Here is a 13342-nt window from a genome sequence, read left to right as displayed (position 1 = left end):
AATCTACAAAAATAAATAAATAAAATCATATTGCACTACCACACTTGACAACGTGTTTCTTGAATCATAAAAGCTTAAAATGCCATTATATTACTATATATATATATATATATATATATATATATATATATATATATATATATATATATATATATATATATATATATATATATATATATATATATATATATATATATATATATATATATATTTTTTTTTTTTTTTTTTTTTTTTTTTTTGAATGCTGAAATAATGTTATGCCTGGCTTTGTTACTTTTAATTATTTCTGTTATTTATTTTTGTTTATTGTTTAAAAAAAAAACGTATGATTTCCTGTGTTAAAATGAAAATATATTTTATTTATTTATAAAATATTTGATAGCATACTTCATAAATAGACAAGATTCAATATACAAAACTATTTTATTTTGATTCATTTTTTTATATAAATTTATTTATTTATTTGTTGTTTATTTGAATAGGGACAGACACAAAATTAAACATAGATTATTACATAAAGAACAATCTGATGCATGTATCACAGTGTTAATAGCCATGGCTAATTCGCAACACCTGTCCCTAGAAGAGCTTTTAACAGTCAAGAAAATTACAGCGAATACAATGAAATATCCAGAAACCAGTTAGCACCAATAAAGAAAAGTATAATAAATAAACACATTCACTCAAACTCATGCACACTTCATACACCCAGCTACACATCTCATATGGCATGATCACACTGCTGCTGCTCTATGAACCAGGCTTTTGTTAGTTTTTTAAAGGTGGACAGTTTAGTTAAAGATTTTATATTTGTAAGAAGGCAGTTCCACAAATTGGCTCCTTTCACAGAAAAAACATTTTGGGCAAAAGATGTTTTACAAAACGGGACTTTACAGTCTCCACATGTAGCCGCTCTTGTTGATCTGGAGGTTTCCAGTCTGTTCACAAATTTACAGAGTGGCTCAGGTGCAAGTCCAGTCAAACATATAAAAAAACAACTTTATATGTCTAAGATTAACAAATTTAAGATTTTATGCTTACTTAAAATGTAACAGTAATGGAATCGAATGGGCTTTTTATCTAAAATCTTTAAGGCACAGTTATAAAGCCTCTCAATAGGCTTTAGAGTAGTTTGGCTAGTCTGGGACCAAACAGTGGTGCAGTTCGACAAGTGGGACATGATCATAGTGTTCAGAAAGACATGAGCACATTCAAAAGTTAAACTGTTCCTGATCATTCTGAAACAGTTCATACTGGCCTTCATTTTTCTTGAGATATTTTTAATATGACTTTTAAAATTTAACTGAGAATCTAAAATCACTCCTAAATATTTTTCTTGTTCTACCTGATCGATGAGTTCACCATTCATTTTAACGTTAAGGTCATTTACTATCCTCGTTCTTTTTTATAGAGAAATAAATTGATTTTGTTTTCCTCAGATTAAGTGTTAAACATGATTTATTTAGCCAATTAGACACTTTCTCAAGACTTTTGGTCAGTGTATTTCCGATAACGACAGGGCTTTTGCCAGACACATAAACCACAGTGTCATCGGCATACATCTGAAGGCCAACTTCAGGACACACTTCAGGCAGCTCGTTCACATACAGGCTGAAGAGAACAGGCCCCAGTATGGTTCCCTGAGGTATTCCGGTCTTAATTTTACATGGGGCAGATTTTACATGATCAATGACTACACATTGTTCTCTGCCCTGCAAGTATGACTCAAACCATGATAATGCTTGAGGTGACATATTATAAGATGACAGTTTTGAAATAAGACGGCCGTGGTTTACTGTATCGAATGCCCTCTTTAAGTCTAGGAATACCGCACCCACGATGTTTCCTCTGTCAAGCGGCTGCACAATATTTTCCAATAATGCGCAGATGGCTGATTCAGTGGAATGGTTCTGTCTGAAACCATACTGTTGAGCGTGTATATATATTTATTTCTAAATATTGTGTTAGCTGTTCTGAAACGATTTTTTCTAGTATTTTTGACATTACCGGAACTAGACTTATTGGTCGATAGTTACCAACGTCTGTGGTATTCCCGGACTTAAAGATGGGTTTAACCAGTGCCTTTTTTTCCACGCGTCTGGAAATATTCCAGTTTTAATCGAGACATTTATAATGTAGGTCAAAGGTTGAATGATAATTTGAAAATATTTTTTGAGGAAAGTTGTGTCAATGTTATAGTTGTCTTTGGATAAATTAGTATTCAGGTCTGAAATAGCTTTTCAGTAAATAAGTATTATAGCTCATATTTTCTGATATCTATATGTATGAATTCCAGTATTTTTACCATTAGGTGACATATCAACCATTTGGTAGAGGCCGATATTAAACAAATTATGGGATGTGTTGAAAAAAAAATAAAAAAATACATTGAGTGTGGTAACTAGAAATCATTTGCATCCAGCTATTTTTAAAACATTTTGTTTCACTGCTTGATATGTCTCCTGTCAAATTATCTGTTATCTTAATTAAGAACACACTGGTTTGAATTGCAAACAGTTTTACAGTTTACTGCACGTTGTTATTCTCCTCGTTATTTACCTACAGCGGCTAATGAAACCAAAATCTCACCCATAGACCCATAGGAAAAGGTGGATAAACTATGCTGAAAAAAATAATATTGTATAATTAATATTGTTTGTGACATGTGATATTTTTTCAGGATTATTCGAGAAATAAAACGTTAAAAATAAACAGTAATTATTCAAAATGAAATTTTTGTGTTAAATATACTAATCAAAAGTTTAAGGTTAGTTTCTTTTAAGAAAGTCTATATTGTTAGAAAGTCTATATTGTTAAAAACTATTTATATTTAGAATAAATTATGTTATTTTATTTATGGAACACATGTTCCAAAAAAATTTAAGCAGCAAAACAGGTTTAACACTGATAATAAATCAGAATAATGATGGTTTTTAAAGGATCATGTAACTCTGAGGACTGGAGTAATGATGCTGAAAATATAATGCACCATTACAGAAATAAATTCAATATTAGAAATTGCAATAATATTTAACAATATTACTGTTTTGTTTTTCTGCCAACCCTAAATGCAGTGTAAATAAAAATGTTGACTGAGTATTTTGAAAAATAAATAAACATATTAAAAATAGAAGCTTTAATGGATTGAACTAAAATTAATTGGGTTAAAAACAGTATGTATCAATCAATGCCATAACGTCATAATTTCTGGAATGTTTTCTGTCGCGTTGTGTCTTGAAAAAAGTTGCACAATCCGCGCGCCGGCTGTGGAGGCGTGGCTTCGGCGGTCGGTGTTGGAGGGAAGTTCAGTGATTGGTTTGAAATCTTACAGACTCTAAACCAATGAGCGACTCGCACGCTCTTGTAAATACAGCAGAGCGGGGTTCATGTTATCATTGACTTCATTTCTGAAGTAGAAATATCATACTCTCAACAATGAGCGGAAGAGGCAAAACCGGCGGCAAAGCGAGAGCGAAGGCCAAGACTCGCTCCTCCAGAGCAGGGCTGCAGTTCCCCGTCGGTCGTGTTCACAGACTTCTCCGTAAAGGAAACTACGCCGAGCGCGTCGGTGCCGGAGCTCCCGTCTATCTGGCGGCTGTGCTCGAGTATCTGACCGCTGAGATCCTGGAGTTGGCTGGAAACGCTGCGAGAGACAACAAGAAGACCCGCATCATTCCCCGTCACCTGCAGCTGGCGGTGCGCAATGACGAGGAGCTCAACAAACTCCTGGGTCGAGTGACCATCGCTCAGGGCGGTGTGCTGCCCAACATCCAGGCCGTGCTGCTGCCCAAGAAGACCGAGAAACCCGCCAAAGCCAAGTAAACCCTCGGTTTCTGAAACAAAGGCTCTTTTAAGAGCCACCCATTTTATCTGATGGAGAGTGCTTTTTGTTATTTAACCAATAGTGTAATGTTCTCGCTTAATAAGTGACATTATCATTTATGCATTAAATGTCCATGTAGAATAAATATAACTAAACATAAACCACAACGAGCCGTGGTGGATTGTTATTCTTTGGATGGTATCATTTTTGTAGTTCTGATTGTATGCAGATGTTAAGAAACTGATTCAACTCCGTTTCTGAAACACAAAGCCTCTTAAGAGCCACCCATTTCTTCAGGTTTATTTAATCAGTAGAGTCATACAGTCATGTCGTTTAATAACTCTCATCATTAAATGTCAAATGTTCATGAATAATAAATAAAAATCAGAAGGCGCTAGCTGTGGCACATTATATTTGTAAAATATATATTATCCTTTGGATTGTGTCTTTTTTTTGGTTGTGATTGTATACAGATAGTAAGCAAATTCAGCTATGAAATACCACGTAAATAAGTAAAGTGCTTGCTTGTGATGTTGAAGTAGCAAACCAGAACTATGCATTTTGAGCGGGAAACAAAATGCTGTTTGAAAACAGGAGGTGTGCAGTCATTGGCTAGAAGTCATGCGCAGATGTCACACATCAGCCAATCACAGGTATCTGCACTTTTATGACGCCAGAAGCTGTGGCTGTACACGGCTTTAAAAGCAGGCGCGTAACATAGAGCAGCATTTCTACTTAGAAAGAGAAGTACATCTCAGCGATGGCAAGAACCAAGCAGACCGCTCGTAAATCCACCGGTGGTAAAGCCCCGAGGAAGCAGCTCGCTACTAAAGCCGCCCGGAAGAGCGCTCCAGCCACCGGCGGCGTCAAGAAGCCCCACCGTTACAGGCCCGGGACCGTGGCTCTCCGAGAGATCCGCCGCTATCAGAAGTCCACCGAGCTGCTGATCCGCAAACTGCCTTTCCAGCGTCTGGTGCGAGAGATCGCTCAGGATTTCAAGACGGACCTGCGCTTCCAGAGCTCCGCTGTCATGGCCCTGCAGGAGTCCAGCGAGGCTTACCTGGTCGGTCTGTTCGAGGACACCAACCTGTGCGCCATCCACGCCAAGAGGGTCACCATCATGCCCAAAGACATCCAGCTGGCCCGCCGCATCCGCGGAGAGCGCGCCTAAACCCGCCGCTGCCAAACACCCCAAAGGCTCTTTTAAGAGCCACCTACATCACTCTCAATGAGACCTTTTCCATTATAACTCCTAATATGAAACATAGGAAGTAATGCCTTAACATTTAAATAATACCTGGATTGGATTTATCGCTTTATGTGTTAATTTTTCTTAAATTAACACGTAATGTGCTTCGCTGGAGTAGTAACTTGTATTAAAAATATAATTCTTCAACCATTTGAACGTTAAATCATGAAAACCTTATTTGTGCAACTTTCCAATAAAATGTAATGATTAACTGTATCAAAAGCCTTTGGCAGGTCTAATAAAACACAAGTAAATTTTTGATTTTCAATCCCATGGGTAATCGTGTCAATCAGGAGAAGCATAGCAATTTAAGTACCTTTTGTGTTTGTTTTTCCAAAAATTTTGAAACCATATAGATGTTTGCTTATAATAGAATGTGAGTTTAAGTGAAAAGGAATAATTTATATACTATTTTCTACATTTTTTGAGAAACATGACAATATAGATTTATAGCTGTATAAAAACGGTGGATCATCCGTTTTAAACAATGGATAAATTTAGCTATTTTTAAATCCTATGGTACAATGCCTGTTTTCAAAGAAAGAGAAATAAAATGTGAACAAGTGGCTGCAATACTGAACATATCAGCTGCTAGAAATAACAGGAAAGTTTCCTGATATTATGAGCTTAAATCTGTTTGAAGAATCAATTATAATCTGCACACAAATTTTTAAAAACTTATTTCTTGTTGTTGGAGCAAGGATCTGCAGAAGTGTTTCTGCTGCTCCATCAGTTCTCAGAGTTGCACCACAGCAACATTTTCATCTGATGTTGTTTGTAGCCATGGTTTGGGACATCAAGACCTGTTTGGCCCAAAGATATCCTGAAGACAAACCCTGCACAAAGTACAAATAAAGTCTGGGATATTGCTATTTAAAGGATATTATACTGTTGTCAGCAAAATCTTCAAAGATTTATTCAATTATCTATTCACATCAGGCAGGATTCTTCAGATTATTGTTTGATTGCAAACCTTACCCGAGTAAAAAAAAAACACAAAAAAACAATGCAGCACTCATCTCAGCTGGACGTGGTTTGATCTAAGCCTAATGCGTGTAAACATGATGCAGATGATCTTATAAATGCTCTATAGGATTTTCCGGCAGCCGAAATAAGTTGCATCGCTGCGATCTATGGATCTATTATACAGTTTCACTATATCCTCTTATACAGTCCAGATTCTATTAAAAAAAAAAAAAAAACACGTTTTCTTTTCTTGCTTACCCCTACTTCTAAAATATTTTTCTGAGATATTTCTTCCAAACCAATTTCTCACAATTCTCTGTATAGATCTTGTCTTTGTAGGTCATATTTTCTACACGAAAGCACCACATGTTCCACTGTGTCAGGTTCCAAACATGAACACAACCTACTCTGATGTTTTCCTAAAATAAATAAAGTGCTATTCAAAAATGTTTGCCCAATCCTCATTCTAGAAATAATAACTTGTTCCTTACAACTAACCCCCCTATTTATTATAAATATTAACCGATCAGTTACCCTACTCGAAAATTAAAGTAAGTGTCTCCCGTTGATTTCCTGCTCCCAAAACTGTTGCCATCTTAACATTGTTTTCCTGCCATACTATACTTTTACCCTCAGCCTTAGATTTATGTTTACATCTATAGTCTCCTTTTGAGCTGCTTCCTTGGCCAAGTTATCAACCTTTTCATTTAATGCAATACCTACATGGGCTGGAACACACACAAATGATATCTCTACCCCTCTACTGACGCCGTCACCTACACAGGGCAGACATTAAACCTCATTGTTTCCTGCTATAACCAGTGAAGAGGGGAGCGTCATGTGACGCGCGCTGGTTTCAGTCAGGTCCTGTAAGCAGATGTAAAAGTCCTCCCTGCAGCACTCGTCTCTTATTCGTTTTCGTCGTTCGACTGAAACAAAAAGCTTCATCATCATCATGTCTGGAAGAGGCAAAGGCGGTAAAGGACTCGGAAAAGGAGGCGCTAAGCGTCACCGTAAAGTGCTTCGCGATAACATCCAGGGAATCACCAAACCCGCCATTCGTCGTCTGGCTCGCCGCGGCGGAGTCAAGCGCATCTCCGGTCTGATCTACGAGGAGACCCGCGGTGTGCTGAAGGTGTTCCTGGAGAACGTGATCCGCGACGCCGTCACCTACACCGAGCACGCCAAGAGAAAGACCGTCACCGCCATGGACGTTGTGTACGCGCTCAAACGACAGGGACGCACCTTGTACGGCTTCGGAGGATAAAAGACGACATCCACAAACCCAACGGCTCTTTTAAGAGCCACCCACATTCTCACCTAAAGAGACCAAGTTCAATTAGTTTTATCTGTTTGATTATCTGAGCTCCCACAATGTTTTTTTTTTTTTTTAATAATTATGGGACATTTTATAGAGGTTAAAGCACATATACGTCAACTCTGTCGTGGACATATAAATTACAGTTAAATGTTTCCACTGCACTGTTAAGATACAAATGATAAAAGTATGATGTCCCTTTTCTAAACAAGGTTTTAGGGTTTTTTTTTTTTAAAGAAACCCATACAATTCGCACATGTATTTTTTTTCTTATTGGGAGACATATTTGGATATTTGGACACCGTTTTTTGTTTGCATGTTATTGCCCCCCGCACCTGGCACAATGCATTATATAGGTATGATTACATTATTTTTTTTTAATATTATTTAAAAATACCAAGATGACAGGGTGGACGAGCCCACGACGGAGTGGACACATAAAGCAGAAACACAAAAAGCATGACAAAATATGACAATGAAACATTTATTCAACTTAAAAAAAATAATATATAATTACATTCTCAATCACATTGATTTTTTTTATTTTTATTTTTTTATTACAACTATTATCTACATATAAATGTGTAAATGGTTAGTCTGGTTGTTGACGAGAATTTGGTATATTTAAACTTACATATTTTGAAAGTATTGTATTTTAATCACTTCCTGTATATTTTATGGCGCCAGGGTGGACATGTTAAGCTTTGGCAAAACAAGTAATCAAACTTATATAAAGAAAATGTGTCAGTTGAAAGGTCAGCTGCTACTCACCTCAGCAGTTGAAATTCCAGCAATATGACAGAGTGGACAACCATTCAAGGGACATGGACAAACTTTTCTTTTTTATTAAATAAAAATACAGTTTTTATTACAAAATGATCAATACACTCAATTTGAGTAATATCTTATTTAACAAAATATTAATAGGAAAACTTTTTTTTTTTTTTGACTATTTAACTCTCATTCAAATTTAATGAGCAGTGCCTGGGACATAGCAAAACAACATACATCCTCTCATACAAAACTAAAGAAAATATTGAAAATGTATCTAAAGAGCCAAGTAATGCTTCTGTTATGAATAAAAAAAAACATAGCCTAATATAACACACCTTTCGTAGTCATTTGTATGTTGAGTTATCATGGCATATGAGTTATTTATGTTCAGGACACCAAAAGGCACCCTACGGTTCTATTCACCCACATACAAAAAAAAAAAAAAAAAAAAAAACACATTTAAATGAGGAATATACTTTAAAGCAAAGGTGTAATTGGCAAGATAACAGAGGCATATAAAGGGTCTAAGCGTTAATGTTTTATTTTCTCCAAATTCTCTTGATGGGTTTATTAGAGGATTTAAACGTTAGCCAGTTTGATATTGATCATGTGTGGTATTTCAACCGCATTTCATTGAATAGAATAACTTGTCAAAAAGAGCGGGAATTGAAACAAAGGAAACTAAGTCGATGGGGAGTGTCGGACAAACATGAAGCGGTGGGCGGAGTTATAATCTAGTCGCATGTGATTGGTCCCTCGTTCCAGCCGTTATTCTTCGAGTTGTCCAGTTAAACACGAATTCACGGGTTTGTCCAATGAAAACACGCCATCAAAAGCTTCCCAATCGCTGTGATAATTAGCATAGACCAGTCAATAAATCCCTCTGTCCCGCTCGCTCTCATCATTGTCTCGTGAGGTTTTGATCTCCAGCAGCATCATGCCTGAACCAGCGAAGTCCGCGCCGAAGAAAGGCTCCAAGAAGGCCGTCACCAAGACCGCCGCGAAAGGAGGAAAGAAGCGCAGAAAGTCCAGGAAGGAGAGCTACGCCATCTACGTGTACAAAGTGCTGAAGCAGGTTCATCCTGACACCGGGATCTCTTCGAAGGCGATGGGCATCATGAACTCTTTCGTCAACGACATCTTCGAGCGCATCGCCGGTGAGTCGTCTCGTCTCGCTCACTACAACAAGCGCTCCACCATCACTTCCCGAGAGATCCAGACCGCCGTGCGTCTGCTGCTGCCCGGGGAGCTGGCCAAACACGCCGTGTCCGAGGGCACCAAGGCCGTCACCAAGTACACCAGCTCCAAGTAGAGCTCCGCTGCAGCTCCACACACAAAGGCTCTTTTAAGAGCCACACAACTTCTCACTGAAAGGACAAGTGCTGTTTTAAGTTGAGTCTCACCTAAAATGTATAATCTTAAGTTTATTTTTGCCACTATTAGGATGATTCTGAATGAGAAGTTAAAAGACTTTCAGAGGTTGCAAGTACATGTACAGAGATTAACCTATGAAATAATACATGCAACATTACATATATAATACAACATCTTCTGAGAGCATCTTTAGCAGTGCTAGGTTTTTTTTTTTTGTGTGTGTGTCAGTTCCTCTCACTCCAGATCCAATCATTTCAACATTTGTGTTAACATTTCAAGCCAAAACTTTGAGCTCTTGTTCTTGAAGACTTAAACCAGCTTTGCTGTGCACAGATTCTGGATCCTCCTCAGATGATGCAGTGAAAGCTCTTCATGTAAACGGCAGCGAAGCTTCATTACAGAGATGTGAACTAACCAGATCCCATGCCAAGCTCCTCAATCCCACATTCTCACTCTTGGGAATTATTGCACATATTCAGCAGTACTTCACAGTGAAACGTTGATTTATCGCAACATAACATCTCCCCTCAACCTTCACGTGTACCTGATTTTAAATGATGAAAAACTTAAGAAGGTAAAATCTAATGATAAACTTCATGAGAAGCCATGTAACCTGACATTTATTTAAAGTAGAAAATAAGCATCCTTTCATCAGATTTTATCTGAAGTGACAATGTATTTCATTATCCAAACTGATCTGAAGCAATAATGACTTTTTTTTTTTTTTCATAAACATCCTCAGGCCACCCTTTTATTCAATAAAACAATTTCAATTATTAATTATATTCCAAAGTCTTTTAAATGCATACAATAACTTTGATATATATATATATATATAAGTTCTATACACCACTCAAAAGGTTTTAGCATCTGAGATTTGAAAGTTGGCTTCAGAGAACTTGGAATAAAGCTATTCATATGGACAACATGAGTAGATTTATCATTTTGCAACACTACCTCCATAAGGACATGTTTGACAGATAATCATGTCTATCACTGTTAGGATGTGAAGGAGAAAGAGAAAAAGAATACGGAGATTGTAAAACCAACACCAAATGAAGCCCTAAAAGTGTGTGTTTGTTAAGTTACTTAAAATAATCCAAACTAACTTGCTGACTCTTTCTAAAATTCTTTCAATTTGCATTTTTTTTGCCAGGATTTAAAACTGACACCCTGCAAGGCCAACTTCTTTGATCTATACATTCAAGATGGAAAGAAACCGATTGAACTCTATATAGAAGACAAAGACAAAACAATATGGGAAGTTAATATAGAATCAGGTAAACAATCCACAAGAACTTGCAAAACTCTCTGTAGATCAGATCTTTATCTTTTATATTTTATTTTTCTGTGTTCTTTCAGATGAATTCAGCATAAACAGTGCAGTCTGTAAGTGGCAGTACAATTTCATCATTCATACAGATCTTCACATGCTATAGATATAAATGCACATACACAAGATATAAAAAAAAAACACATTTGTTCTATAGTTAGATTAATATATAATATAGTTAATAATTTAAGTATTCTGGGCCTCATTTCAGTTGACTGCAGTTAATACTGTAAGCCTGGACAATTAATTTAATTGAAGCTTTTTTTAATCTTTACGCAGGTCATCGGCCAGCAGAGACTGTAGAGACTGATTCAGGCGCTGACTTTGTGAAGAAACACAGGACAGAGTTGATCAACAGAGTCTCTCTGGTGGAGCCCATTGCAGACGACATGAAACCTCTGATTCGTGACGAAAAATACCAAATCATCTTAAACTCAGTAACACCACAAGACAGAATGAGAAAGCTTCTGGACTTCATCACAACAACTAAACTGAAAGAGAAACTTTACCAAAGTCTTTTAAAACATGAGCGCTTCCTTGTTGAAGATTTGCAGCATTAGAAGTATAGCTTTATGATTTTCCTTCTGTGTTGGGTATTTAATTATTTCTGGTTATCAAATGAAGGCATAAAACATTACTTAATGGGATATACCGTTCTGATGAGTTGTTTTCATTCTTGTTTTGTATATTTTTTGCACTGAATATCATTACATTTTCAGAATAAAACCTATATGAATACATAAACAAAAAGACTTTAACTCTGGAGAGATTTTGGATGGATTAGGAAGTCAGATAGTTCGAGGATTAGCCACTATACCAAAACATCTTCATTTACATTTATGCCTTTAGCAAACACTTTTATCCAAAGTGAGTTACAGTGCATCCAGGCTATACATGTTTTATTTATTTTTCTATCATTATGTTTGAATAACATGACACATTTGAGTTATATGTATGTTTCCATAATGCGCTTGAGTCATAAAAACTTTTAATTTATGAATTTTTCCAGCCTTTATATACTTAGTTTTCCATGTGTAACTTCCGTATATTTACATATCAGCTATTTTTCTATTTCTAAGTGACATGTTGTTCCTTGTTATAGTGATTTCATATCACATATTAACTATTCATGTTATGTTTTTGTTAGAAGGGATTTTATCACTAAAGTCACTCATACACCATGTACTTCTTCAAAGTTGCTATTTCTTTCACATTAAATAATCCAATACACTGTATAATAATGATGATGATAATAATGATGATGATAATGATGATGATGATAATGATGATGATGATGATGATAATAATAATAATAATTATTATTATTATTATTATTATTATTATTATTATTATTATTATTATTATTATATAACTATGTAATAACTAGGTACTAACCCTAAACCTAACCCTACCCCATGTAGTTACCTTGTGTTACCAGAACTTTCTTAGATAAATACACTGTAAGTACACTATAAGTACATGTTAGTACACGTACTGTAAAATAAAGTGCAACCTATATTGCATTGCTCTTTTTGTTGTTTTGGATTGCTTCCACTGTCCTCATTTGTAAGTCGCTTTGGATAAAAACATCCTCTAAATGAATAAATGTAAACCGAAACAAGTTTCATCTCTCTGAAAATGAAAGTAAGAACACAGTTGTCACACACACACACACACACACACACACACACACACACACACACACACACGTGTCAACTGTGTTCTTACTTTCATTTTCAGAGAGATGCAACTTGTTTTGGTGACCACTGATTCATGGAAAACCATCCCCAACCACATCCTCCCATTTACAGTAAAATAATTATACATTTTTCTGCCTATGTTTATTAATGTTCAGTTAAAAGTGGTTTTATTGAAACTGGTTAAGAGTGGATAATATTTCATAAATAATCTTTCTCTGTTAAAAAAATGAAGTGGGAAGCATATACAGCATATGTTACAGCATCTAATGGTATTTGTGTGAATAAATGTGAAGATAATTGTTGCTGAGTAATAGACACGGCATCAGATGTGACGTGACAATAGCATTTACTCATTGTGATTCTTTACATTTTTATACATGAATAGCTTTACGTGTAACTATGACTCAGTGGGGCTGGACTTCAAGACTTACCTGATGGTTATTTAAATGCATTTGCTTCCCTCATTCGCATTACATGAAGTCACAGCCACTGACTGTCAGCAGAACGGTAAGAACATTCAAGCAGTTTATTGCCTTATAAAAGTATGCCTATTATTTACCTTCTGATGTGGTAGGTAAAATACATAAGTGCTTTCTATATTTAATGAATGCCAAAATATTAATTGTTAATGCATAATTTAACAAATTGAATGAAATTGTTACTGAATTACATGTTTTTAAAAATTTCAATTTGCATGTAATAGTGTAAGTTTAGTGAATAACCAGCAAGTACACATTCGTTGACTTGTTAGTTGGCAATTATTTAAACTACAATGAGAAATGTTTCTTTTGTTTTGCTAGGTATC

The 13342-nt window shown here is 35.9% G+C and overlaps 3 protein-coding genes across 3 annotated transcripts; all 3 read left to right on the top strand.

Annotated features, from left to right (window-relative positions):
• Window positions 1-3377: 3377 nt before the first annotated feature.
• On the top strand, window positions 3378-4225 carry LOC128017637 (histone H2A). Its single transcript, XM_052603083.1, has one exon. The coding sequence runs from the start codon at window positions 3436-3438 to the stop codon at window positions 3820-3822; it is 387 nt and encodes a 128-aa protein (XP_052459043.1). The 5' UTR covers window positions 3378-3435; the 3' UTR covers window positions 3823-4225.
• Window positions 4226-4566: 341 nt separating this feature from the next.
• On the top strand, window positions 4567-7346 carry LOC128017667 (histone H3-like). The gene is made up of 2 exons (XM_052603114.1): window positions 4567-4912; window positions 6981-7346. Exons 1-2 carry the CDS (start codon window positions 4584-4586, stop codon window positions 7303-7305), a joined length of 654 nt encoding a protein of 217 aa, XP_052459074.1. The 5' UTR covers window positions 4567-4583; the 3' UTR covers window positions 7306-7346.
• Window positions 7347-9022: 1676 nt separating this feature from the next.
• On the top strand, window positions 9023-9490 carry LOC128017646 (histone H2B). The gene has a single exon (XM_052603092.1). It carries the CDS (start codon window positions 9068-9070, stop codon window positions 9440-9442), a length of 375 nt encoding a protein of 124 aa, XP_052459052.1. The 5' UTR covers window positions 9023-9067; the 3' UTR covers window positions 9443-9490.
• The last annotated feature ends 3852 nt before the right edge of the window (window positions 9491-13342 follow it).

This window comes from Carassius gibelio, chromosome A7 (genome assembly GCF_023724105.1).
Source record: "Carassius gibelio isolate Cgi1373 ecotype wild population from Czech Republic chromosome A7, carGib1.2-hapl.c, whole genome shotgun sequence".
Taxonomy (NCBI): domain Eukaryota; kingdom Metazoa; phylum Chordata; class Actinopteri; order Cypriniformes; family Cyprinidae; genus Carassius; species Carassius gibelio.
The sequence above is the reverse complement of the archived record's forward strand: the minus strand, read 5'-3'. Positions and strand labels throughout refer to the sequence as shown.

Excerpts from the sequence above, each read along its gene's own strand:
- LOC128017646 (XM_052603092.1), top strand. The coding sequence starts at position 9,068 with ATGCCTGAACCAGCGAAGTCCGCGCCGAAGAAAGGCTCCAAGAAGGCC.
- LOC128017667 (XM_052603114.1), top strand. The coding sequence starts at position 4,584 with ATGGCAAGAACCAAGCAGACCGCTCGTAAATCCACCGGTGGTAAAGCC. Across the intron at positions 4,913-6,980 it reads CTGTTCGAGGACACCAACCT|CTTCATCATCATCATGTCTG; the intron begins GTGCGCCATCCA and ends TGAAACAAAAAG.
- LOC128017637 (XM_052603083.1), top strand. The coding sequence starts at position 3,436 with ATGAGCGGAAGAGGCAAAACCGGCGGCAAAGCGAGAGCGAAGGCCAAG.